The sequence below is a fragment of the Scatophagus argus genome, chromosome 10, assembly GCF_020382885.2.
Source record: "Scatophagus argus isolate fScaArg1 chromosome 10, fScaArg1.pri, whole genome shotgun sequence".
In the NCBI taxonomy this organism is placed as follows: domain Eukaryota; kingdom Metazoa; phylum Chordata; class Actinopteri; family Scatophagidae; genus Scatophagus; species Scatophagus argus.
Genome location: NC_058502.1, coordinates 18,519,002 through 18,544,689, shown reverse-complemented (window position 1 = coordinate 18,544,689; position 25,688 = coordinate 18,519,002). Strand labels below are relative to the sequence as shown.

At 42.4% G+C, this 25,688-nt stretch overlaps 1 protein-coding gene across 9 annotated transcripts in view; it reads right to left on the bottom strand.

Moving 5' to 3' along the window:
* cpeb3 (cytoplasmic polyadenylation element binding protein 3) overlaps positions 1-25,656 on the bottom strand; it is a 35,966-nt gene extending 10,310 nt beyond the window's left edge. Inside the window, exons 1-7 of one of the 9 annotated variants that reach the window (XM_046401554.1) lie at positions 25,518-25,656; positions 22,331-23,238; positions 15,953-16,106; positions 7,818-7,874; positions 4,883-4,906; positions 3,136-3,303; positions 2,036-2,125 (exon numbers count right to left, since the gene is read on the bottom strand). In XM_046401554.1, the coding sequence (XP_046257510.1) occupies positions 2,036-2,125; positions 3,136-3,303; positions 4,883-4,906; positions 7,818-7,874; positions 15,953-16,106; positions 22,331-23,238; positions 25,518-25,557 (1,441 nt within the window). In that variant the 5' untranslated portion in view covers positions 25,558-25,656. The other 8 variants (XM_046401555.1, XM_046401551.1, XM_046401548.1 and 5 more) reach the window with 8 other exon arrangements.
* Positions 25,657-25,688: the final 32 nt, after the last annotated feature.

The window sequence follows — 25,688 nt, the reverse complement described above, 5'->3', positions numbered from 1 at the left end:
CTGCCATTATATGAATACTGTAAAGTTCATGTAATGAATAAAGACAAATACAAACTTTAGTTCTGAATGTTAACTTTGCCTCATGACAGCATTAAAAAGCTAACCAGCTGTGGTCAAACACTTGGCTGTAACCTTTTGATGCCTTCAAACAAGTCTGATGCTTTTATTCCAGTGTGACGTGAGCATTCACATTTGTAGCAGTTTATAGTTCCCAGCTCCAGCGTACAGAGCACATCACCTCCTCCTCCTTCTCCGTCTTTTCCTAATCAGAGACAAAAACGGCTCCCTATCATTTCAAGTTTATTGCCAACGCCTGTGACGGCAGTGTTGGACTATAGGAGAGCGTGTGAGGGACAGCACCACAGTGGTCTTATTAGTCACTTTTCTTTTTTCCCCTCTGAGGGACAGCTGCATGCTCTGACTGGTAATGAGCTTGATGAAAGTTGTAAGAGTTGAAAGCTGTCTACGACGTTTCAGCCCATAAAACTAAAACAATGAGCTAAAAGAAGCTAAAATGCTCTGTAGAGTTAAGGAGATCTGTTGTGTTTGCAGCAAGTCCATGGCAAATACATGAATGCTGCTGCTGTCTTGTTTACTGAGCTTTCCATCTACATTGGCACTATTGATCTTTTTTTATTAACAACAAATCTTGCAAAGGAAGAATGAAATATATCTTAAATGAGAAACAACAAGAGCACAGACCATCTAAAAAAAGAAAATTACCACACCTTAGGTCAGTGACGCTTAAAAACACCTTATGATACCCTGCAATATCATGATATCATATCTATCTTTAGACACAGGTGATGGCAAACAAAGTTCCAGCAAGACAATATATGACAATGTAGAGAACAATACAATCTGAGCTGAAGATAAAAAGTTAGTATGGCGTTCGGAAAACATAAGAATATTGAGCACAGTTAGCTGATCTCTGTTCCTACTTCCTCCCCAAGTTGACAGTTCATATGAGTCCTGGTCTGTTGCTGAAGTTGGACCGAGCCACAATATATGAGTCATCTCTAAACCAAAACACTTTCATAACTGTACAGACACACATCGCCAGCAGTTTAATGCGAGGCAGGATGGAAAGTGACAGCTATCTTCCATTTGGTCAAGCTTGGAAGGACGTTTAACACGAGGAGAGGCCAATGACCTCTGGATGCAAATCCCACATCTGTATATCAGCCATTGTACAGTCCACACAACAGCAGGACACACTCACGCACACACATGCAGATGTGCACTTGTTCATAGCCCTGAAGCTATTAGTGTTCACCAGGCACCCGCCCAAACTCCCTTGCCTGTTAATATGGAGAGTGTGACATAAAAAGTATATTTTAGCAGCTTGCCTTGGAATTTTAAATTAGAGTGAGAGATGAATTCTACACAGATAACTAGTCCCACATGTCTCCTCCCCTTACATGGCGGCGTCCTCTAGCTGCCATAAGCTCATTCATTCCCCTAAAAGGATGGTGCATTTTTCCTCTCGGCTTTGGATATTAGTAGAGTCAAGCCTATTCAAAATAATCCCCACAAGCAAAAAAAGAAAAAAAAAGGATGTTGAAAAATGAGAGAGGGAGAGAAACTGGCTTTGATTTTTGCAGGTCTTCCAGCTGCAGCGTATTACCATCTGCCTATGGAATGTTAGTTATTTCCAGAGTCTTTAATAGCTTTCCTAATATGACACACAGCAGCTTCCAGGCCAGAGGGAGTGATGCAGAGGCTTGGGAGAGCAAGGTGCTACTCTGATCACTTGCCTATAAATGACACCCGAGAGGTTGCGCAGAAAGAAGAGCAACTTTCACACTCCTCAGGTAGGTATGGAGTCATCATATACTGTATGAGTCTTCTTGCTACAGGGGGCCACTCAGATAAACAGACACCTCCATGCTCACCCTGCATGAGCCAAGAAATGTGGGTAACATGATTCCTTCCAAAACTCTAAAATGGCGACACACCCAAGGTGATATTTATTGGTGTAGTCTTTGATGTCTGATGGGAAAATACAGATAATCCTCTGAGAAACTGTTGTTACCTTTGGGTGGGAAGTAGGACTTGCTCTCAGCTTTGTGGGGCCAGTCCACCACCAGGTGCCCATAGCGACGGAAACTGTTGGTGATCTCATCTGTAAAAAGGAAGAAAATAGAAGGAAAACAGACTTGAATGTTATTTCTATTACATTATAAGATAACATTTGTGGCTATTCATTTAATATGCATATGAGGCACTCCATGCAGAGCCACAGTCAGTAACGAGACGGCACTGTTTCTATTTTCTGCCATGTTCCTGCGGCAGTAGTAGCCACTGCATTAAACAGGAACACAGACTGGGCACATCCAGTCTGCACCGGGCTGACTCGTGCTGTGGAAACTCATTAATTTTTCAACCAGCTCAGGGCACGTATTGTGCCTCAACTCTGTAATACATGTGCTTGTTCGACGGGGTAGAGACATATTAAAGGAAACAAACTGAGGCTTAAATAAACAGATTTAGCAATAGGGACATTTCTCTGGCTCTGGTTTGTTTGGTAAATTGTCAAATGTCTGTTTTTTGGCTACAACTCATCGGTATAGAAGTCTAAAGATGTACATCAAACAAAGTGATGTATTAAGTCTGTTTCATAGAATTTTGCTAAATTGTGGTTCAAATTAATAACACCAACAAGGACTGTCAAGGCACCCCCTAAAGAAATACTTGGGAAAACGCTTATTTGCTCTCTTGCTGAGAGTTATAAGAGAAGATCAATGTCCTTATGTCTTATGTCTGTACAGTGAATGAAGGGGAGCTTCAGCTAGACTGGCTTTCTGAACAAAATGAGATCTTGTATGAGATCTTATATGAGAGTGTTATCACTCTTGTCATCTAACTCTTGGCAAGAAAGGAAATAAGCACATTTCTTAAAATGTCGAACTAATCTTATTAGACTCAAGTTTACTCACTCTGCAACACGAGTGTCAAAAAATATTTCTGTGTAACTGTTAATGGTAAAAGACGAAGACTGTTCTGGGAAGCTTTCAGCTGTAAATGTACTGTACACCATGTGTCAGCAAATATGCAGCACGTCAGCACTGAAAAAGAGCCTCAAGTTAAGTGAGAACTGTTTTCTAAATGTGTAAGTGAAAAACTTTTGCTTACCTTCATCTATGTCAGGGGGAAGGCCTCCGACAAAGACCTTCCTGGAGTAGCGCTCCATCCTCTCTCCATTCTGACAGCGGGTTGGCGAGTTCAGGCCTGGGGTCAAGGAGGGGTCACCGTGGCCATCATCGAGAAAACCATCCTCAAAGGGGAAAAGACAGGAACGACCTGGGAGGAGAAGAAAAGAGAAGGACACCAGGAAGACAGACAGGGATAACAGGGGAAGACAGAGAGGTGCAAGAGTGTGAAGTAAAAAGGGAGGGAGGGTGTGAGAGATACAGTGAATTAATCACATCTGGAAACAATTTCCATCACAAGAGTTAAGTCACACTCTTATAAACTTCTTACCTTCCCCTACAGAAAAAAAATGTTTTTGATTTCTGTTATAATTTGAGAAGGAACCCAAGAAAACCTCACAATGTGACCAAAAGTATGTGGACATGCATGAAGTTACAATGATTCCCATGTTCCAAAGTCTTCTTGAAAAAATCTGTTCAACAATCATGTAAAGGTGTCTGTTTGTCCACATACTTTTGGCCATAGTGTTAATCATAATCATCATATCATAATTCTGTCTTGGGAACTTCATGAAGAGTACCACCCCTAATCCTCGTAATGATTTTAGTCTCCCTGACCGGTAGGCAACGTGCTGAACTGCAGCTCTTAATGACAACGAGGGGAATGTTGATCTGTCAGTATTGAGCACGGTGATGTATTCTCTCCCAATGGGACACACTGTGCCTGTGGAAGTCTGATCACACTATGTTTCCCACGGGGAAATTCCACTGGTGCAGTGGCATCGTAGCAATGTTCTAGTGAATTTATTGACTGTGGTGTCACTTCTCCACATGTAACATGAATGCTCTATGCACCTTTCTTAAGCAGTCTTCATATATGACTTTTTGATAAATGCAATTCCTTGTTTACATAGTAAGTAATACTGCATTCTGTCTCCCCCTGTGTTTATGTCGGCACCTCGTGAACACCTTTTTTTTTGGAAGCAATTTGATTCAGATATTACTCACTGCACTTAGCGAGCCTCACCATGCCATAACCATATGATATAACCCAAGCCCAATATTGCAGTGACCTTACAAATGTCACACAGCAGCTTTCCTCCTTGCTGAAGAAAGACAGAATTAGTCAAAAAAGCACATCAAATCAGAGATGATCCATTTTGGAAGCACCCATTTTTGACATTCAGATGATGAATCACTTCTGAGTCAGCATACTCCTTCACGAAACCCTCGAGATGCATTCTGGACGCACTCCAAACATGCAATACAATTTGAAAAGGTTTAGTATTTGATCTAGTGGCAGCATCACGCTGCTGGAGAAATCCCTGTCGTGCTAAACACTGCAGACATATTTTTAGAACTGGTGTTACTTTTCTGAGTGGGATGTACGGTATTTGTAAATTCCTAATCTGCAAAATTTGTCACTTTATACATATTACAGGTAGAACACTGACTCAGAATAGAGAGAAGAGAAAACTGGCAGCCAGATGTTTTTTCCTTGCCTTCCACCATCAATCAAAATAAGATTCATATGGACAGATTTGACAGACCCTTGCCCCTTGTTGATTAAATGCACAACATGGAAAACTGTGTGTCAAAATTAATGATTTCATTTAACCACAGCACAGATGAAAAGCAGACAGTGACACCACACTAAGACCCCCCTCAGGCTCAGAGAGAGATGCGGTCGGCATGGCAAACAGAACCCCAGAGAAAATGCCACACGTTACCTCTTCTGCGGCCATAGCTCCGGGCTGCTTGTCAGCACAGTGAGGGAAGGAGAGAGACACAAGGAGAGACAGAGGTATGGGTCAGGAACAAGGGTAGGAAAGAGATACAGAGACATGGGTTTTGTGTAAATTCGTAAACCAAAACCAGGAACATCTCTAAGGCAACAGTGAAAGCACAGATGGCCACACCTACGGTTCAGCAACGGGAGGAAGGTGATTACAGCCTGGCATGAGCCCACAATAAACCTGCTGCACCTGCCTTGGCAACAATCACATGCAGATACTGCACAGAGGGTGGGGTGGAGTGGTGTGGGGTGGAGAGGTTACTTGGGTGGGTGACAGGTGAGGTTTAGCAGAGATATTTTGCAGCAAAATGCAACACTGCATGGCTAGGGATCATAATCTCAGCTTAATGAACCCGCGATGGCTCGTGTTCGTGTTAATCTTCTGTAAATATTCACAAATGAGGCCATAAAGCAGAGAACATGCAGGACTGAAGGTAGAGCAGGTTAGTCATTATCATGGCCTTGGTGAAATATTAAAGGTTGCTCCAGCATTAGGTATTGCAGGCCAGGTGCGAGTGGAAAGTTCCCACAGGATAAGGAGAGGGTACGGAGGTGGCTGGCAGCCTCGGGGCTCTGAGGCAGGAGGATGAAATGCAGGGAAGAGGGGGGCAATGGAAAACACGCTCTGCTGTCGGCCCTGAACTGATCTCAATCTACGGCAAGGCAATGGTACAGCATTGTGATCACTTCATGGTCTCCTACACAATGACGAACAACTCTTATCACTTGACCTTAGGTCAGTGACAATTGAGCAATTTCTACTGATGAAGACCATGAAATTGCAAGTGAATGATCCAGCAAAAGCCACTAACTGGACCTTGAGTTCCAACTTTTTTGTCAAAAGTAGCTATATTATTTCCAGTTTGTCAAGGTCCACTTAATTGTTTATTCCAATTGTATCTGACTGTCTTCTCCTCACTTGTCTCCACACCTGTTAACACCTGTTGACAAATTTCCATACATAGTTAATGATGACAGCTGAGCTCTCTGCATTGAGAAACACAATGAGACGCATTTAAAAGCTCTGGTAAAAGATACTAAATAGAGCCATACTACTTTTTACAAGATCATAACTTGTGCAAAACCAAAACATCTTGTTTCAGGGTTGCATTTGAGCATTTTTCTCATTTATAAAATATGACAACATACAAGCTAAATTTGAATCTGCTGTGCCACAAATGCAAATCACAGAGGCACAGTATTGCCTAAGGAGTTGCAGATTCCAAAAAAACAGCAGGATGGCTAATATACAGTGCTAAACAGATCTCCCCTCCTACTCCTCTAAATGCATCAGTCACAAAGCAGACCCGTCACATCAAAAACCAATATGGGATTTTGCATTGTGAGAGCCCTATTGTGTGATTTGGCTCTTTGGCTTCTCTCTGGAGATATACTGTCCCTGAGGCTCATCCCCTTAGCTATGTTTTTTCATTAAAAAGATCTCTCCATTCCAAAAAAACCTGGACAGTCTCCCTGCAGCATTGCCCTCTCACCGTCTGGCCTCAGCAGAAACAAAGTCACCTAGCAACCAGGGCAAAATGAAGTAAACGTTGCACTGGGTAACCGTCAGATGAGAGAGGATACCATGAAGGGAAGGAGGAAAAGGAAAAATGAGGGTTAAGAATAAGTATCAACTTCAAACTGTGTGGTGTCTGGGAAAGAGAGAAAACGTTTGAAAGGAAGCTGGGCAATTCCTCTGGGCATGATGAGTTTGATGTCTCCAGCCCTGATCAGCTTCAAAGCCTCAGACACTTCTTCTAAGCTGTCAAGTGAACAACATCAATAAATCTGGATAGAAGACCTACGCTTACGACTCTCCACTCTTTCTTCTTCACTTCAATTGCTAACCCCATCTGCAGAAAGTAGAGCGCTTACACGTTCTCACAGTGTGAAGCCTCAAAGCTAATAGGACGAAATGAAGGAGAAACACTGAGTAAAACACTTTAGAGTTGAAACCAAAGCCTCCCTGTCTACACACATCACAAGCTAAAGCTGAGAGAGCCAGTTCTGACAGACTTGGAAGATCTGGGCAGATCTGTGCTTGCCTGAGTGTAATCCCATGACACAACAGTTTAACATCAATCCGGGACACGTTCTCCAAGGAGTGATAAAAGGAACAAAATGAGGAAGGAACAGTAGTGTTGTCAAAATGTGATGGCAGAAACTGTTTCACCCAGGACGTTTTTTTTTTTTTATTTTTTTTTTTTATTTTAGACATCCTCTGCTTTTGCCAGTTCTGATATGCTTAAGGCTGACTGAACATGTTCAGAAAAGAAACTAGGGCTTCACTGAGTGGCTTCATCACTAGTCATTCCAGACATCCTTGATATTTCTCGGAGGTTTAACGAAAAGATGAGAAACATTATTGCCCTGAGAGGAACTAGAGGAACGACATGGTGACCCTAAGAGATGATGTCCCTGATCTTGTCCAAAGGCAAATGGGGAGCACTCAAAATGGCAGGGCCTGGTCTGAAAAACTTTGTGGCATCCACGCAGCAGGATATAGCATGAAGATCTGATGTCTTGGGACATGAAGGGGGGGGGGGGGATCTCGATTTACATATTGGGATATTTTTGAAAGTTCTATTTTCAGGTGGACTGTGCTTTCCCCTGTGCTAAGAGGTCTGTCCTAGGTTTGTGGTGCCAAAAAATCCAAAAGGTAGGCAGGTGTTCCCAATGCATACAAACATGGGCCCTTATAGTTAGGGAGCATGTGTTTTTCATGGGAATACTTTGCAGAAATAAATCCCATTGTTAATTCTTTCAAAACAGAGGACAGTTAACAGCGGCAACAAAGTAAAACTGAAACAATCCGGATTAATTCCAAGCGGAGATGAAGATGGCAGGCACTACAATGAAATGTGACTTACTATTCAATGGCATTATGTGGTCCGCTCCCGGGTGATGAAAGTTGAGGCCCATACGTCCTGTAGGAAATGAAAAGAACAGATTTTACAAAAGAAGGGAAACCTGAAAATCATTTATAAAACCCACCCTGTTGACAGATGTGTCATTTCTATTGTCGACTAAGGAAAAATGCCAGCCACCATGAAAAGTTGAACATGAAATGGAACAAATTTACCCAATGTGATACAATGGCAGAGAAGACAACTAGAGAACACAGGTGTGAAAAATGAGCTTGAAACATTCATTCTTTTGTTGTCACACATCTCATATGCATACACACACATAAAAACAAAAGGCAGCTAGAAGACTAGGAACTCAACAGTGTGCATTCTGCTATGGTGACAATGTGCGCATGCTACAAGGATCCATCTGTCAGTGCTTTGGTGTGGAGAGGGGTGGTGGTGTAGGACATCTAAATGGAAGTCTTCCTGGTTATCTCCATCTTCATATTCGTATGGGCGACAACAACAAAATCACACTTAAGCTGAGGCAGAAATAGCCTACCTGCTTTACGACGACACACTGCTGTCTCACTGTCAACATCATTTGCAGCGGCAGCCACAGAGGCACACCCTTTATCCCTCACCACTTAAAATTAAGGCCCTGTGTCAAAATCCGCCTACACCAGCTTTTTACTAAACACACAGATAACAAGCAGTCTACCTGGAAGTTATTTTGGAAAGACAGAAAGTGAAGCAACAGTTGCGCCGGGGCACACAGTAATATTTAGCAATTACCCTTTGTCACTTCAGTGTTAACAACACTGGGCTGGTGGTGGAGTGTAAAGGTTGAGGGGAACAACTGCAAAAGATATATTGCTTTACTGCTCGTGTATGTTTCCCCACATATAACACAGACTTTGAGAGACTGTGTTGTAAGCTGCTGCGGTGCAAACAAATGTCAAATGTTTCAAAATCTGGCCAAAGGATGGATGGATGGATAGATAGATAGATAGATAGATAGATAGATAGATAGATAGATAGATAGATAGATAGCGAAGACAGCAAGGGGGCCCCTTCCTGGCTCACAAACAAGAAGGTAACTAGCAGTTAGACCTGGTTGAAAACCAGAGAGGCAGGGTAGGGGGAAGGGGGTGGCCACCCTGCAGATCCACAGATGTGAATTTCCACACTCCTCTCAGCCAGTCAAAATCAAGGCAACAGTTGGGCTCCGGGGCAAATGGAGTGTGACAAGTCTTCACATTCACACACATTCGTTTGAACACGTGGATATATGTGACATGGCCTTGCGTCACATTGTCTCTGCTACTTTTAACTTACTACCATGAGGAAATGAACATTTTGTTGGCAAAGACTAGATGCAACCAGTGTTGGATCCTGATTTACTGAGGGGATTTTAAATCCGCTGAAAGCTCTGCAATTATCCACTGTTGTCTGTGTCTCACCAGTCTTACACCTGATATTCAGACTGGGCCTTTCATCTGAAGCTGAGAGGCCCAAGGGGTAGCTGTACGGAATCATGTGTATTGGTAAACATGTGGGTGGTCTATTTGTTAGTCCTCCAACCAAATTACAGTGTTTAAAGCCAAATGTCTGACTAGCTGAAGTGTCCTTGGGAAAGAATCCCTTGTAGTTCCACACTAGACAGTGAACTTTGACACAGTCCCACTGCTTTTTTTTTTTTTTTTAGAACAAAATTAGAGGATCAACGAAATATTACATTACACACTGGAGACCAGGGCACTCTATTGAACGCATGCACAATCAAAGCTGCAGCTTTGCTGATAGGAGGGCTAAAGTCATAACAGCGCTCCCCTTTCATTAGTCATTTTGGGTGACGGAGGAAGACAGTTGCCCTCCTGAAGCCTTAAAATAGCTCTGGGCATGTGTCATCTGCTTCCCCCAGGAGTTGAGTGGCAGGGCCTGAGGGGCCCCAGAGTTGCTGCTGGTCTTCTGCTGACATTTCCTCATCGAGAGCCTGAGCTATTCTCAACCTTCCCATGATGGTTGCTCAGCAGCATGGCCACTTGGGAGACAAGCCATCCACTTGCTTAGGCATGAATCCAACAGTACCTCCCTTTCACTGCCTGGAAACCTACAGACTGGACAGTGACCTCGCTGTGACCGCTTTGGTTGAAATGGGATAAAGAGCAGGGGATGGATTAGTTGGATGCAGCCAGTAGCCATCTATTTGGGATCTGGTGTTGCGATTGGGATGTTCCAAAGTCATTGTGGGGGAGGGCTCTGGGAGATTTAAGCAGTCAGATTAAAATACAATAGGACAAAAAAGCCAACACAGTAAGGTAGGGGTGTGCAGTCTGATGATTTCATGTCATAATCGATCCTGAAGTCGTCCACGATTTTCTTTGTTTCCAAACTATATAACATAACCATCACAGTGTTTCCCATACATACAGTATACTTCATTTCGGTAGGTTGCAGAGGTATTTTAGGGGTCCCCACAGAGGTCCCCTTTCAGCATTTTTTTATTTTTTAATCTGTCTGAGAGACTGGCACCATCCACAATCAAACTGCTTGCTATACCCCATCATCTAAGGACAATTGGCAGAGGATGATGGGTTAGAGCGACAAAAAATGTAACTCTTTCATCAACATGTGTCATTTCTGTGGCACACAGGTTTAGAGAATATTATGGGAAATATTATATAATATTATGGGAAAGAAAACAGCATTGGGACCTGTGGTCTCCAGAGACTGCCCATCAGAAATTGAAAAGAACTACATGAGTGCTGTTCTTCAAGTTCTGAAGCAGTTGGATTTTCAGAGAATTCCATCACTGACTGTGTGCCACCTGGAGCTCTTCTCAGCTGCTTTGGTCACGTTTTGCTCCCTCTGTTCCACATTAATGCACATATTTAAGCCCCCAATAACACCTCCAGGAGAAAGCTCCAGCAGGATTTATAAGAGGAAAGTGGGTGTGCCAACAGCAAGGTGTGGAAATGTTAGCACTGATGAAAAAAAGCCTCAAAGCTGACTGCCAAAGAAACCTTCAATTCCCAACACCACACTGGCAAAAAAGGGGCAGGGAGGATGACAACAGCCACTGAGGAGCACATGTTTTGCAGTTGTCATATGACTAGAGAGATTGTGAGGGATGGATGTTTCTTAGAGATATCTGGAGAGAGAATTATCTTGAATGTCTCCGTTTGTCCCTACATACCTGCTAGCGCTGAACCCAATGACCCCTAACTAGATGATTACAACAGGGCCAAAGTTCATTCATCTTTAAAGCTATAAGACATAAAACTATGTAGAATTCTGTACAACATAAAAGACAAATGGTTAGGGCACATTTATAAAGGTAAATCCTCACTGTTATAAAAAAGTAAATAAAATTACTCTATAAAAGTAATAATACTAATCATAAAACTATTGAAATACCTATCAGACAATAATAGAGGATTTACAGAATCTGGCCGAACTTGCTGTACAACTTTGCAGTGACGGCAATACTTTGAATATTATTTCATGGCTTGTGAGATCTGGACAAGCTATGATTTTAATAGACAAAACAAGCCCAGACTTGTTTTGTTGCCTGGACTGGATTAGTTCAGTCATGCTTGCAGGAGTCATGGATTTTCCACCATAACAAAACATAGCACTCTGTAAGTGTAATTTATTGGAAGCAAGGTGTGACTTAACCTTTAACACAGCAAACAAACACGTGTTCATATCTCCACAGAGTCATTTCTTGCTGTATAAAGTGTTGTTAACTACAACAGCTGAGAAGTATAGTTTAGATGGAGTAAGGAAGTTTTTCTTGATTTAAGCTGAACCTTTAATGAAAAACCTCACAGGAGACCTTAAAACCACAACCTGAGATAGAGACGGAAGGTGCACTGTGTGGGCTCCTACCTTTCTTTTGTTTCATGAAAAGTTATAAGGAGACACCCACTCCTCCCATTAAAGCACCATTCTTAATCACACTGTCACTCATCTGACCTGTGCTGCACTTGCAGTTCTTGTTTTCCTCCTGATAAAAGCCCATGTGAGTCAACTCTAATCCACTGACCGATGCTCCTGTCAACAAGCGCACAAAGTCAAACAACACAAATGTTTGCTCTCCCTCGACTGCTGACTTCAATTACAGCCGACACCTTCTGTCTGTTACAACAACACTATACCTCATAGAGGCTGTTAACCAACACATGACGGCTGACACCCAGACGCAACGCAGCCTGTGAAGATCATTGGAAAGCTGCTTGTGTGAGGCTAAGCTAGATGGTGTTATTTATCCAAACAGTCGGTTCCCAGAAAAATTCATATGCAACAATTCTGATACAATTTTAAATAATAGTATGTTGCAGGTGCTGCATTCCGAACTTTTCTAAACTGATTTACTTTGGCTTTAAATGTTGTTCACACATAATATGAAATACACCCATTTTTTAAGATTTTATAGACATGACAATTAAAGGAATGGTTTCACATTTTTTTGTTGCTGAAAGATGATGCGTCTGATACTACTCGTATATGTACGCTAAATAAAAAAACATATTTACAATTCAATGAAACAATTTGATTGCTTTAGAGGTGCTGGTGGTCCGATTGTTACACGTGAGATGGACTTAACCAGGCTAGCTGTTTCCTCCTTCTTCCAGTCTTGATGCTAGGCTAATCAGAAGCTGCAGTTATTTTTCAGGGCTTAAATTTGCATTAAGTCTGTTGTAGTTCAAACTTCTAAAAGTTTCACTTACACACAAAGAGACAATGCAAATAAGAACTGACGCATGAGTAAGATCAAGTGAGTCAGACCAGCTGAGGCAATATGTGTGTGTGTCTTCAGGGACAGATAAACACTGTGGGCGGATGGGATCCACACATAGCTTCCATAGGGACTTAACAGACTTATTAAAACATTTGAGGACCTCAAATGGTCAGTGACAACATTGTGTGTGTGTGTGTGTGTGTGTGTGTGTGTGGAGTGCATCATGTATGTTGAGTTGTCATTGTCAAAGACAACCACGACAGCCTTTGAGACACGGTGTGAGGTGAGCCTGCTTTGCATGGAATGTCACAGTTGATTTACATGTCAGAAACAATTTGAATGTGTGTATCCTGCATGTGTGAGTGTGTGTGTGTATGTGTATGCGTGTGTCAATATTGCTGGCAGCAGTGGTGGTGGCTGTTGTCAAACTGGTGGTGTTTTTCCAGGCCAAGGGGAGAATCTCTGGTGTGTGTGGGGGTGCCTGGCTCTCCACACGTGAGCTCAGCTGACCCAGTTCAGGAAGCACATGCAGACCTGTGTGTGTGTGTGGTTGTGTGTGCTGCAGAAAGGGCCTGTTTGTTCAGACATCCCTGTGGCCCTGTTTCCCTCACCCAAGAGTAAAGAGCTTTTAAGAAGTTTCAGGGGATTGCGACATTAAAGTGTCTCTTCCACAGAAGACACACGCCCTGTGAAGATGAGCGTTCTCTGCTGAGAAAAACAAAATAGTTCATCAGAATCAAGACGGCTTCATCCACCTCCTGGTCTTGACAGAGAGAGAAAGACAGAGAGGGTTGTGTCACCTCACACTCTCTTTAGAAGAGCCACGGCTTCTCATTCGCACCACGGTGCTTCTCGTTCTTCCAAAAACACACCGCATGCGAGTACACACACACATACACACACACAGGCTCATAAAGCACTCAAGGAAAAACAATTATTCCAGTCACAATGAGAAGTATGTGAGAAATGTCTGTGATGGGATGGATGTGGGTGAGACACATTCAGTTGGGAATGCAAAACTGGGCCTACTGGGTTAATTAGTTTTGACTGGTGGTTCTCAGCTGGTGGTATAGTATCCTCCAAGTACACTCCAATTGAGACGTCACACTTACTATGACGGTAGCTGGCTTAGGATCCAACTTAGAATGAAAGAAATCTGTTTTCTCTTGTTATCACCTAGGGTTGTCTAAGTACTGTAGGTTTCAATGAAGAATCATCAATCTAGATCTTTGAATTAGTTAAGTTAACACCTAACAATAAAAGGAATAATCTTACTTGTCCCTCTTAAAGCTTCAGTAAATGATATATTCACATTCACATTGCCTGTGTCCTGATTTATAAATGCATCTTAATGCTAGCCCATAGATTTACAATGGTATCAAGTCCACCTTGGCCTTCACATGTTTTTCAAACACAGCCCTAGTCAGCCTATGGTATTTTCACTGCATACTGAGCAGCAAGTGAGAGGTGAAACACCACAACTTTACAGCCACAACTTTAGATGCACTGTCTGTCTGCAGACTGAGGGTGTACCCGGACGTCTGAACCTCTGCCCACATCTTCACTTTGTCCAGTTATTCAGACAAGCCTGGTGTTGTGCTCAATGACAGTTTCTTAATCTTCAGAACAATTAAGCAACCAGTTTATTTATATTGAAATATCGGGACACATCCTACATAACTACAGTGAAGAAACAAGTGTTCTTTTGTTTTGCTCTGTTTTGTTTTTTCATTAAAGTGAAGAAAATGAACTGCGCCTAGAAACTGCTATCACATGTTCAGTGCAAATTAAAATCCTGATCGTATCCAGCTGGTACAGACAAATTAGAGCTTTACATCATTTCCACTTGAAATAAATTGAATACAGGCATGTACAGAGTTGGCAGTGTGAGAGAGAAATAAGAGAATTTTCTCAACAAATTACTTGAAACAAGATCAACCTCAACCTCAAACCTGACCTCAAACATTTTCGCAGCAAAAGGGGCCTGTCCTGTCAAGTTTGGGTAGCAAAACTCATCCTCTGGGCACAATTTGTTACTAAATCAATAATGTCAGACACATTTACTTCCAAGGGATGAGGGGATGTGACCTAATGTGTTTATCTGAAATATTATGGCAAAGGAAAAAGTTCTGATCTCCTGAGTTGAGCTGCTGCGCTTTTTGCAGTCGATTACACAGCAGAGCAGGCTGAAGCACAGAGGCCCTTCACAGACAGTGAGTAGGTACGCTGGCAGGGTGGAGCTGCTCTGTGGTTGGCACAGTAGCTTACTGCAACCCCACGCTGTCTGCATGACGACAAGATGGGTAAACACGCAAAGACAGACACAGGAATGCACAGCTATGTCCATGTACCACCCTCCCCGTTTTTCCTTCTATCCCCCCTCCCGGCTTCAAACACATTATTGCGCTTCGATAAACAATCATGAGGGAAAACCCTGCAGGACATTACGACACCTTTCCAGTGAAGTTAGGCTTGGCCAGGATGACCACTTCGCTGTAACAATGCTCTCTCAGCACAAGACTGGGAAAACAGACTCATGAGAAAGGGACATGCCCTGCTCATTACATACCCCTCCCACCAATCTTTCCATTGTTAAGAAGGGAGGATGGGGGAGTATAAAAACCCTACAGCCAACCTGACAGGGCCCCTTCTGGGAGACTGGATCCAGAGTTTTTACAATAGACACGTGACTTGTGCTACAAAAATACTGGCTTAGAAGGCTCGCCATATATTGGATAGCCTTAAAAGGGTGTGAAGAGATTGTTCTCATGATTTCATATATTCTCTATACTTTAAAAGAGGATGTAATGCTAATTTATTTTAGTGTGATTCTGCATAACACTGTTAAAGAAACAACTGCTTCTGCGAGTCAGGTTGCTTAGAAACACTGATTTGATCTGCAGGCTATGACTCAGTCGTAGCATGTCTAAGCCCACAATTACACACAAAATAAAGGTCCAAGATTTCTGAATTCTGCTGTGTGGTGAACATGTATGTCGCAAACATACTCACACTCACAACATATGCACTCAATAAAGACACAGGTCACATGATATTATCACCCAATCCACTGATTCCATTGAACAGAAAGCCAACAGGTAAAGAAGTAGAAGAAAGAGGAAAGGAAAACACAATTTGCAAATTAAGAACACATGAATGCGCATTGCTGCATGTCTGATCAAATATACACACAAACAAAAATTATGTAAGATTTTGCAGGTAAGGCTCAAAATGTTAATTTTTTTTTTTATTTCAAACAGAAGATGATGATCCATACTAGATTGGTTAAGAGATTGGCAAATAGAGCAAAAAAAACAAAAAACAAATGTACCCCAGAAATGATATATGCCCATGAAGCAAAACAAAACAACCCAAATACTGTAAGCATGGACGTATGAATATTCCTAACCTGCAAAATGATTCCTCCATATAATATCAGCGATAGTCATTGGTGGGCCACCGGCAGGGTGTGGTTTACCTTTGTCATGGTCAGTCCTTATCATATCCATTAAGGAATTCTCCAAAGAGTGCAAGCTAAAAGCATCAAAGGGCCGATTCCGGTCCTGCAACACAGCAAAACAGTAAGAGGGTTAGTATTAGTATTAGTACATCACACTAGATCACATATAAAATAAACACCATTATCATTTTAAGGCTGCCACAGTTGGAAATACTGATACTGGCTGGTTGCTTACCTTACTCAAGGACAAATCATTGGCAAAGGCTTGCATTTACCAACAGCTCCCAATTTTTGTAAAAAAGCAACACAGGCTAGGATTCATTCTTAGCTAGACCAGTAGACTTATCTAGGCTTATATCAACTGTGGGTCTGAGACCGAACGTTACGGGGGAAAAAGGGGGACGAAAGAAAATATATATCAGCCATCAGGGTATGATGGTGAACACAACTGATATTGAAAGGAGATATGCATCTCTGTCGGAGTCTCCTTCATCCTTTTCGTGTAAAAACGCTACAGTGGGGCATAGACTAGATTCTGCCCTCAGGATCTCTCAAGATTTATTTTGCATAATTTAGTACAGAATTTCTTAACTGTCAAGCAGAAACACCAGCGCTACTTTAATCTGTGACATAACATTTATTTGTAGGGTTTACTTGTAATAGTCCTATAACTCCTCACTTTGCTGTAGGTTCAGCTCAGGATGCCATTCATTTTGACAGATGTGACCACCATACAACTGAAGAGGACCCACCAGAGCTGAAACGATTAGTCAATTAAGAAATTCTAGTTTTAGCTTTTCAAATGAGAGTATTTGCCATTTTTCACAGTCCTAAATGTAGACCCTTCTCTAGTGGACAGGAACTCCCACTTGGCACGGTTGGTTCTGAATAGATATTTATGCTGCAGAAAACAGCTCTGAGTGTCATTTGATGCATTTCAAACAGTCAAAACTACAGCCAACACCTTAAGGTTAAATCTCTTTGCTGATGAAATGCTCAGACGCCCACTGTGTGTAATTGAATTTAGGAGAATGACACGCGTGCCAAAGGTAAAGCCTGAGTGTGCGTCTAACCGGAGCTGGAGGCTGTAGCCTTGGCAGCTGTGTCCTGCGTCCGCTGCCCGAGCCGGGGCCACATTGTTTGCACACCACAGCTATTGTTGCCCATTCGGCTGAGCATTCAAAAATGTTATTCCCTTCACTCTGGACCCGACAGCGACAACGTAGATAAAAATCTGCCCACTTGGTACAAACGGTAAACACTTAAAACGCTGAGCTTTTAGTTTCCTCCCCCTCCCCTCCTCCCTGACACATGTGGATGAGCATAGCGATGGGTGGGGGTGGGGTTGACTATCTCAGTCAAATGACCTGAAGAGATCATATACACAAAAATCCCAAACAGACTGTTTAACACATCATGTGAGAAAATGAGCACATGGTGCGCAGGTTCAAGTTGACCTGCCTCGAGTACAGTGCAGCTCATCTCACCTCATGACACATACATGAGATATAAGAGAGTGTTGAGGGAGAGCATGATCAAAAACAGACTAAGCATTTAAGATGTGGCTGAATACCTGTTTTTAACGAACAAAGTCTGCTCAGTAGGGTTAAAGACTGCCAGATTCAGAAGCAGATGGTGAATTTATCATCTACTCTGTTTTTCCAACAAGTGTGATCATCAGTTAATATACAGCTGCAAAACCTCACAATCAATCAGGGCTGGCCTAAGGGGCACAGACCCATAGAGTTATGACAACTATGTGTTCACCCCATCTGATATTTACACTACATATTACACACTGACTAGGGAAGACAGTTAAAAATTCCAAGGTGTCCTAGGTAACGTCTTTAAATTTGCTTGATTTGTCCGACTGACAGAGCAAAACCCAGGAAATTGCAATGAAAACAGCAAATGGTTGTATTAAAAAGGCTGGGTTTCTTAAAAGTGTGGGCCATTTTGAAATTTTTATGTCAGCTGACAAAGATTAATATGCCCTCTGCTCCCTGGCACCTCCAGCAGTTGGCTGTCTCTCTATATTATACTGTATAACTTTCTTAAATATATACAGGGTTACATTTGGCTTATCTGAAAGATAAGATGAGACAAAAGCATTGGTAAAACAGGAAGGTGAGTTTAGGTGGAAAATAAAGCAAAAATGACACAAGAAGCAAACTAAACAACTCTAAATATCTAATGTAAATCACAGTAGTTACACCCTCTGACTCATCGAAGCTCCTGCCGTTTCACATGACCATCAGACGCCATTTGACTGTGAGACTCCACCTGTCAGTCGGCCTACCAACCAACGTCCAACTTCTTGATCTGATATGGTGTGATTACCATCACAGAGAATCACACAAGCCACTAACATCATGTCAAATCAGGGTATCTCCTAGAAGCACATGTGACTTTGTGCCTTAAGCTTCACACTAACATGTAAAGTTGAATTCCGCACATTCCTCGGGCTGTGAGCGGCAGCCCGCAGCAGGCGAGCATGAGCACATGTCAGAGAACACGGGACTTAACATTTTGCTTCATCTTGGATGCCTGAAGAATACTGAGGGAGATCTACACCGTGACAATAAGTTTATCTGTCACCAGCTACCCACACAACATTGTGTGTGTGTGTGTGTGTGTACCTGTGCCTCCTGCTCGGCTCATGAATCTGCATGTGTTTCACTTCAGTAAACAGCACATTCGACATGTGGCACCTCAGCCTTGCATCATGGTGATAACTCTTCCCCAATTATGGGTGAAATTGCTAAACAGATAGGTGTGAGCTACAGCCAGGATTGTACTCATATTGCACTCACCCTTACAAAATACCCCTCTCTGTCAGCCTGATATTATTCAATGGCAGAAAATGCTTGTAAATATGCTGAATAGTCACAAGTACTGTTGGCATGATATCCAGAAGGAAAACTCAAATTCACATTTAAATAAGGTCAGTTTCTTCTCATCAACAAGAGTGCATGTTAGCCTGTGACAAAAAGCTGAATAATGCATTCTGTGGTTCTGGGAAAAGCTTTCTCCAAGAAAACGACTTCAAGATTGATCTTGGAACGGACAGCAATCTACTTGTCAAGTGAATCGTAGATATTGTGATATTTAATGTCCTCTTTCTCCTGTTTCCAAACTTATAACACATAACCTCACTGATTGGCAGATCAGTTCTACGTGAACAAACCAATAGAGTACTGCTATCAGCTACATTCATAGGTTGTTTCAAGTCTGGCTTTAGACTACAGGGCTCTCAAAAATTTTGAAAAATTATCACTATTTAGATTATGGATGATTGTGATTAACTAGACGACTGTGACATTTTCATTTGGCCAGATCCTCCACCCTTACATCAGGGTTGATTTGAGCTTGGCTTGTGACTTCAAATGTTTGCCTCGAGTTGGCCCCCATGTGCTGTGTTACAAACTGGGGGCATGAAGTTTGAAAGATAAGGGTAATTAGATAATTTAACAGGAAGGGGAGGTTTAATGAAAAATACCATTCAATTAAATCATTAGAAATGTTGGATTCAGCTTGACTCATACCATTCTTTTGTTTATTTGTTTTTTTTTATCTGTTTCTCAAATGTCCTAACTTTATGGAGCCCTTTAAAGAGTACAAATGTATCCAACAACATTGTATTTTGTCCATTAATATAAGTTATGGGTATTTTTTAACAAGGTAACTCGGTGAAGCTATGGCAAGTCTGACAAAGAGGTATAACGCTTGATATATCACTGCAAAAGTGAACAATTGAAGTGGGGGCCATAATTTATGAAGATTTTCTGTTGTGTTTCTTGGTGAAAAACTGCTTGGTATCAGTGACATCATGACAAGCTGATGTTAAATAGAAATATATAACTGGGCCTCTTGGCATCAGGGCTGCAACTGAGGATTAACTTCATTGTTGAATTATCTAATAAATATTTCTTTATTCAACCACTCTCATTTTGTTCTGAAAATTTTGCAGAAAAAAGCCCATCACAACTTTCCATTGACCAAGGTAACTTCTTCTAATCGCTTGCCACCACTCCAAGGATATTCAATTTACAATAACACGAAAGAGAAACAACAACATGAGAGCAGACAGCGGTATTTCACCCCTGCTATTTGCCTGCGTTTCACTTCAGTAAACAAATCACTCTATACAGCATGACACGTGGCCCCTTGACCTTGTCTCCTGGTGATAACTGGAGCTGTGAGCTGGCCAGTTCAAGAGAAAACAGATAGAGGCACTCGACAGAGGAAACTGCGGAATAAAGCCCGGGGATGACTGACTGACACACAGACAATCATTATCTCCTCAAAAGGCTATACGTTTCAAGCCGGCTGGAATTACAGCCTGTGTCGGGCTGTGTTCCGTCTGCACATGTAGCCCTCTCTGCAGTAACAGGTTAACATTTTGGCTGGCGCAGTTGTCCCGAATCATTGCTTTGGGTGAAGAAGCACTCCTTTTTAAGTATGCCTGTGATTTGAGAGGGGGGGGGGGGGGGGGGCTTATGTTTTTTAAGTTGACTCGTTTGTCAGGCAGCATATCTCAACAGGAAAACACATGACTAACCATGTGAAACAGCAGTCCAGTTTCAAGACAGTTCATGTTAGTTTAGTATGCAATCAGACACGTCAATCAAGGCAGAACACAGACTGAAATGAATTCAAACCTAAACTGTTGGGTGTCCACTGTGCTTGTGCACATATATGAGCACTGTGGAATCTTGTGCATGGACAAAATTAATGTTAACATCAGTGTTCACCACATTTTCTTTGTATTAATGAAAGGGTCATTCTGTGTTCAAACAGAATATCCTTGCCCTTTCCGCTATTGTCGTTTATTATATTACTGCAAATGCAAATATTATCTACCTGGCTATCTAGGCATGTTGTAATTTCCCAGTAATGGGACTAATAAAGGATTATCTTATCTTGTTATCCAGCTGACAGTTATTCTTTTTAAAATTAGCTATCATGTCCGAGCACCGACTCCATGGTGTTAGAAACCATGGACACAAACACTGCAAGCACATGTATTACGTAAAATGTTGTTTTTAAAAAAAACAACACAATAATATGTTAATATGGGCTTATTCAGACTGTAAACAGTGGGGAAAAAAAATCTTCCGAGCTTGACCTGCTCTCCGTTTCCGTCTCAGTTTCAAACCCCGCCCACTATCAGATCAAAAGCCAATCAAATTCGAGTATGGATGTTCCGTTTAAAGACTGACGAAACTATTGCAAGTTAGTAAAGAAGGGAGAGGAACTGAACCCAGTTAAAACAACAATAATAATGACAATAACAACAACAACAACAACAATAAAAAATAATAATAATTATTATTATTATGTTCTTTGTATTAAGTCTTAATATACATGTATACATTAACAAGTTTAATGGTTCATGCAAAATTTCACAATTTATTGTGCAACATATTCATTTTACAGCTTGCCGTACTGTAGGCTGTTTCATAAAATATATCAATTAACAAGAAACAAGAAACAAGCAATCATTCCTGATCATTATTGTGAACTGGCAATCAGGTGAGCATATACGCAGTTCTTGTCAGTCTGAATTTAGAAAGTTACGAGGACCACCTGAATGCGTCATATGTCCTTTAAACCTCGCGGAGAATGAGCTGGCAGAGAAAATTAACCATTGAGCGTAATAAACCGTGCCCAACCACTATCTCTACGAATGACTCGGTGGTGTTTGCTTTTTTTAAATAGCTATGATCTTTGATTAATTCTTCAAGGAGTCATTATCTCATTCGATTTCTTGATTTTCACATCACAATCCGCCAGCATACAAGCCCTATAAATATGTTACTGCGACCGGCAAAACCTGATGGTCATTTGTCAGTTCAAAAACACAAGTCAGCTTCAGTATAAGCACTTTCAAAATTATGATTAATGGAGCCATTTCAAAATGAATGCCTCTGCGATTGCGAGCTATGGTAATCACTGTGCGAGACACAGGCTATGGAAAAATGACTGACAATGGGATCGATCCATGCGATAAAATAATTTCTTAATTTCGAATTCATCTAACCTACTATGTTACAAATATCAGTTACTATAATACATTTATCTATAAGGAAGCAGAGGTACTGGTGAGTTCAGAGCGACCTTATCTTTGGCGAGACTATTTTGTTGTAGTTTTATCCCAGGCACCGATCGTTTCATTTGAAATGATTATAAAATACATCTGAAACAACCATTCTAACGCCTCGTTATGTTTTTGAGAGGTCGATGTAAGACTGACAACATGTCAAAGCGGTCAACATTTTTAAATGCTGAAGGAACAAAGATAGGCCTAGGCCTGCTCTTATTTACCTGGAAAGGCAGTATGTTGTTGCTGTTGTCAGTCCTGAAGCCGCTGTCCTCCATCCAGGGCTTGGGGGTGAGGGGACCAGGTCTTGGGAATTTGGGGGGTGCTATAACATTGCTGGTATAGGGCTTTTTCATGGGGGAGATGGGGTTCAGGGGTGACGGCACGCCGACTCCGACCCCTACCCCGACACCCACCGCCCTGCGCGGGTCTCTGCCTGCCTGCAGCCCGCTCCAGGGGTTGGAGGCCGTGCTCCAAGCGGCGTTTTGGTGATTATTCCAAGCAGACGACGGGGCAGATGAAGAAGACGACGACCCCTTGCTGTTATTCATGATGGTCTGATAAGCGTTTCTCTGGGGGAATGGGCCTTGGCTGGGGCTGACAGGGGATCTCCTCTGCTGGGGCTGCTGCTGCTGCTGCTGTTGGGGTTGGGGTTGGGGTTGCTGTTGATGCTGTTGGGACTGGGGAGCCAGACCGATCTGCGGGGAGAAATTTCCCCCGAAGACCGGGTTGACATGGTGGGGGAAGTTCTGGAAAAGCATCGTCCCGTTCACCGAGGGTATTCCCTGGAAAAAACTATCGTCCACGGCGTTTGTGGTTCCCGTGGACCAAGTGCTCCCAAACGAGGAGGAAGGGGAGGAAAGGGGGCCGCCGGTCTCCTGCGGCTGGTGGTGGAAGCTCAACCCGGGCAGGATCGGCGACTCCATCGGCACTTTGTCCTTGGTGCTGTTCAGCGCTGAAGCCGCTTGGTTGCTCCCGGTCGACGGGCTCTCAGACTCCGATGAAGACGAAGTGGGCTCCGATGACGGGGTCGGGGTGGAGGGAGGAGGGTCTACTTGCGTCGGATCTTGCTGATGGTGAGGCTGGGCTTTGTTTTTGTCCATCAGTAAATCATCCTGCATGGTTTGCTGAGCTGCAACGAGGGGAAACAGAGACGAGGAGTTACTATTATTGTTGTAATTTAGGAGATCATACACCGGGCTCGCTGGGCTGCTGTAGTATCTGATGAACTGGGACAACTCCGACAAGGATATGATGTTAGAGGGACCAGGCAACTGCAAAGCGAATGCGTGATCGCCCATTTAGCCGAAAAGAAGAAGAGGAAAAATACACTTCCCAAGACTATACCAGAATGATTCATAAATCCCACAAATTATACACGGGGCATATGGCTGCAGATATTCACCAGATTTCGCCACGTCTCGTTTTTCCTTCCACACAGGAACTCCGGAGCTGCAATGTGAAACTGATTCAGTGTGTGTGTGTGTTTTTTTTTTTTTTTTTTGCCCAAGGACCTCCCCTATATTCATTTGCATATGTCAGTAAATACAGCTGTCCTTCAACAAGGTTAAAAGACAGTTCCACCTTGATCGACACACGCGACCACATAGCTTGTTTCAACTAAAAGAACTTCCCAGCAAAAGGCACACTTCGCCCCCTTTTTCTGCAGCGGAAAGTGACGCACCTGAACCACTTTATATTACCGCAAAGATCTCCCATGTAGGCTACCGGCTAAATCCAAGAAAACATGTTAGAAGAGTGTAGCCTATAAGACGAAGATCTTTAATAAATGAGTGTACAGTACACATGCCCACACAGGAACATTATGATTTATAGTTAGGGTTTTGTTTTATTTAATCAAAGAGGGACTCTGCCCGAGGTCCGCATTGGCACAGCCACGGGCTGGCACTGACATATCTACAAGATGTACCCTTGTAACATAAGACAATAATAAAATAACTTAAGGCAAGCTTGGCATTTTACTGAAAGCTCTGCCTGGTGTCCTGTATTGAAATTAAGATTTTACATTGAACCTTTCGTGCACACTTATCCTTTAGCCTACTTCGCATTTCGAAGACAACGCCTTGCAAAAATTCAGTTCAACAAGCACACACTCGAATATCATCACGATGTTGCATTGAGGAAGCCATACGGTTGCAACATTACTAAATTCAACAACGAGTTGAACAATATAAAATAAATAAACCACAATGTGTTTTGATCGTTGTAAAGCTACACTGGGCAGTTGAGCATATTCAATCAGCGAGAACACATACAAGGCACGACCATATGCTACAGCACTGTCAAAATATCCTTGGTTAAAACTACATAGATGAAAACACTGGTAAGGCTCCTCTTGACTGTCGGAGCCTGGCTGCAGGAGAGCTAACATGCAGCCCACACCGAGGCCTTTCAATAACATGAATGCAACAGTCTCCAGACTTTCAAAATAACAGTCCCGATGACGTGTCGGATAATTTCAGCAGCATGATGGCAGTGATACAAGTTGGACTTTGAAGGTAATCGCAATAGCCTGCATTGCACACACCCCACCAGTTAATCCGTGTTTTCTCCTCCAAGAGCTACGCTTCCAAGGTCACCAAAGCAGCATAATCAGCAGCCTATAGTGGCTCATCTCATCGGTCCTTTACCACAGGCACTACCTAACCCTGACCATTCAAATGCCAATTCATCGCGCTGATCGAGGCATCCGATACATTTCATGAAGCTGTCTTGCCTTGAAATCACCCCTTTAATCCATGTGTCCCTCCACACAAACGACAAAACAACATGCACACACAGCGGGGTCGCCTCTCTGCCTGACGTGAAGTTTGAATTACCTTTATCGTTCACCTTTTGGGGACTCTGTAAATAAAGATATTTCTGTTTGCCTCGTCTGGGTTTAGATATGACAAACGAGCTACCCTTGTGCCGAGGTAGTCAGCAGTTGCCTCAACAGCTGATTGACTGCGGCGCATGGATGATGCCGAGGAGGCTGTAGGGAGTTGTAGTTTCTTACTATTGCAGTGGCTGGTGAACAAATATATAGGCTATATAATATTTTCTTGACTGCTTCGGTGGGAAAAAACGGTATCAACTTCAGAGCTGACCTATAGATGAGGTTACACTATTAAGTAACTCGTTAAAGCAATAATGGTAATACTAATGATTGACATTAACAGTCTCTCTCTCTCTCTCTCTCTTTTTCACACACACACACACACACACACACACACACACACACACAGAAGCACATAATGAGCAATAAATATTGAGTTTAGAATAAGTGTTCACATCAATTTTGGCGAAAAGATTGAAAAAAACTTTCATAATCAAGTGAAACAAGCAGAGACTGTGAAGAGCAGCCCCTTGTCAACGATAATGTAGACTAGCCTAATTTAAACGTCTTACCGCTATTAGATGTGTTCTGTAGCCATATGTGCATCTTCATGATGGCTGTATCTCCAAGAAGCGTGGTCTCTCTTTTGCATGGCTATCTGGAAAGAGAACATTAATTTGATATTTTTGGCCGTAAGAGGGAGGAAGCATTGTGAAACTACATTTCCCATGACAGGGGAGGGT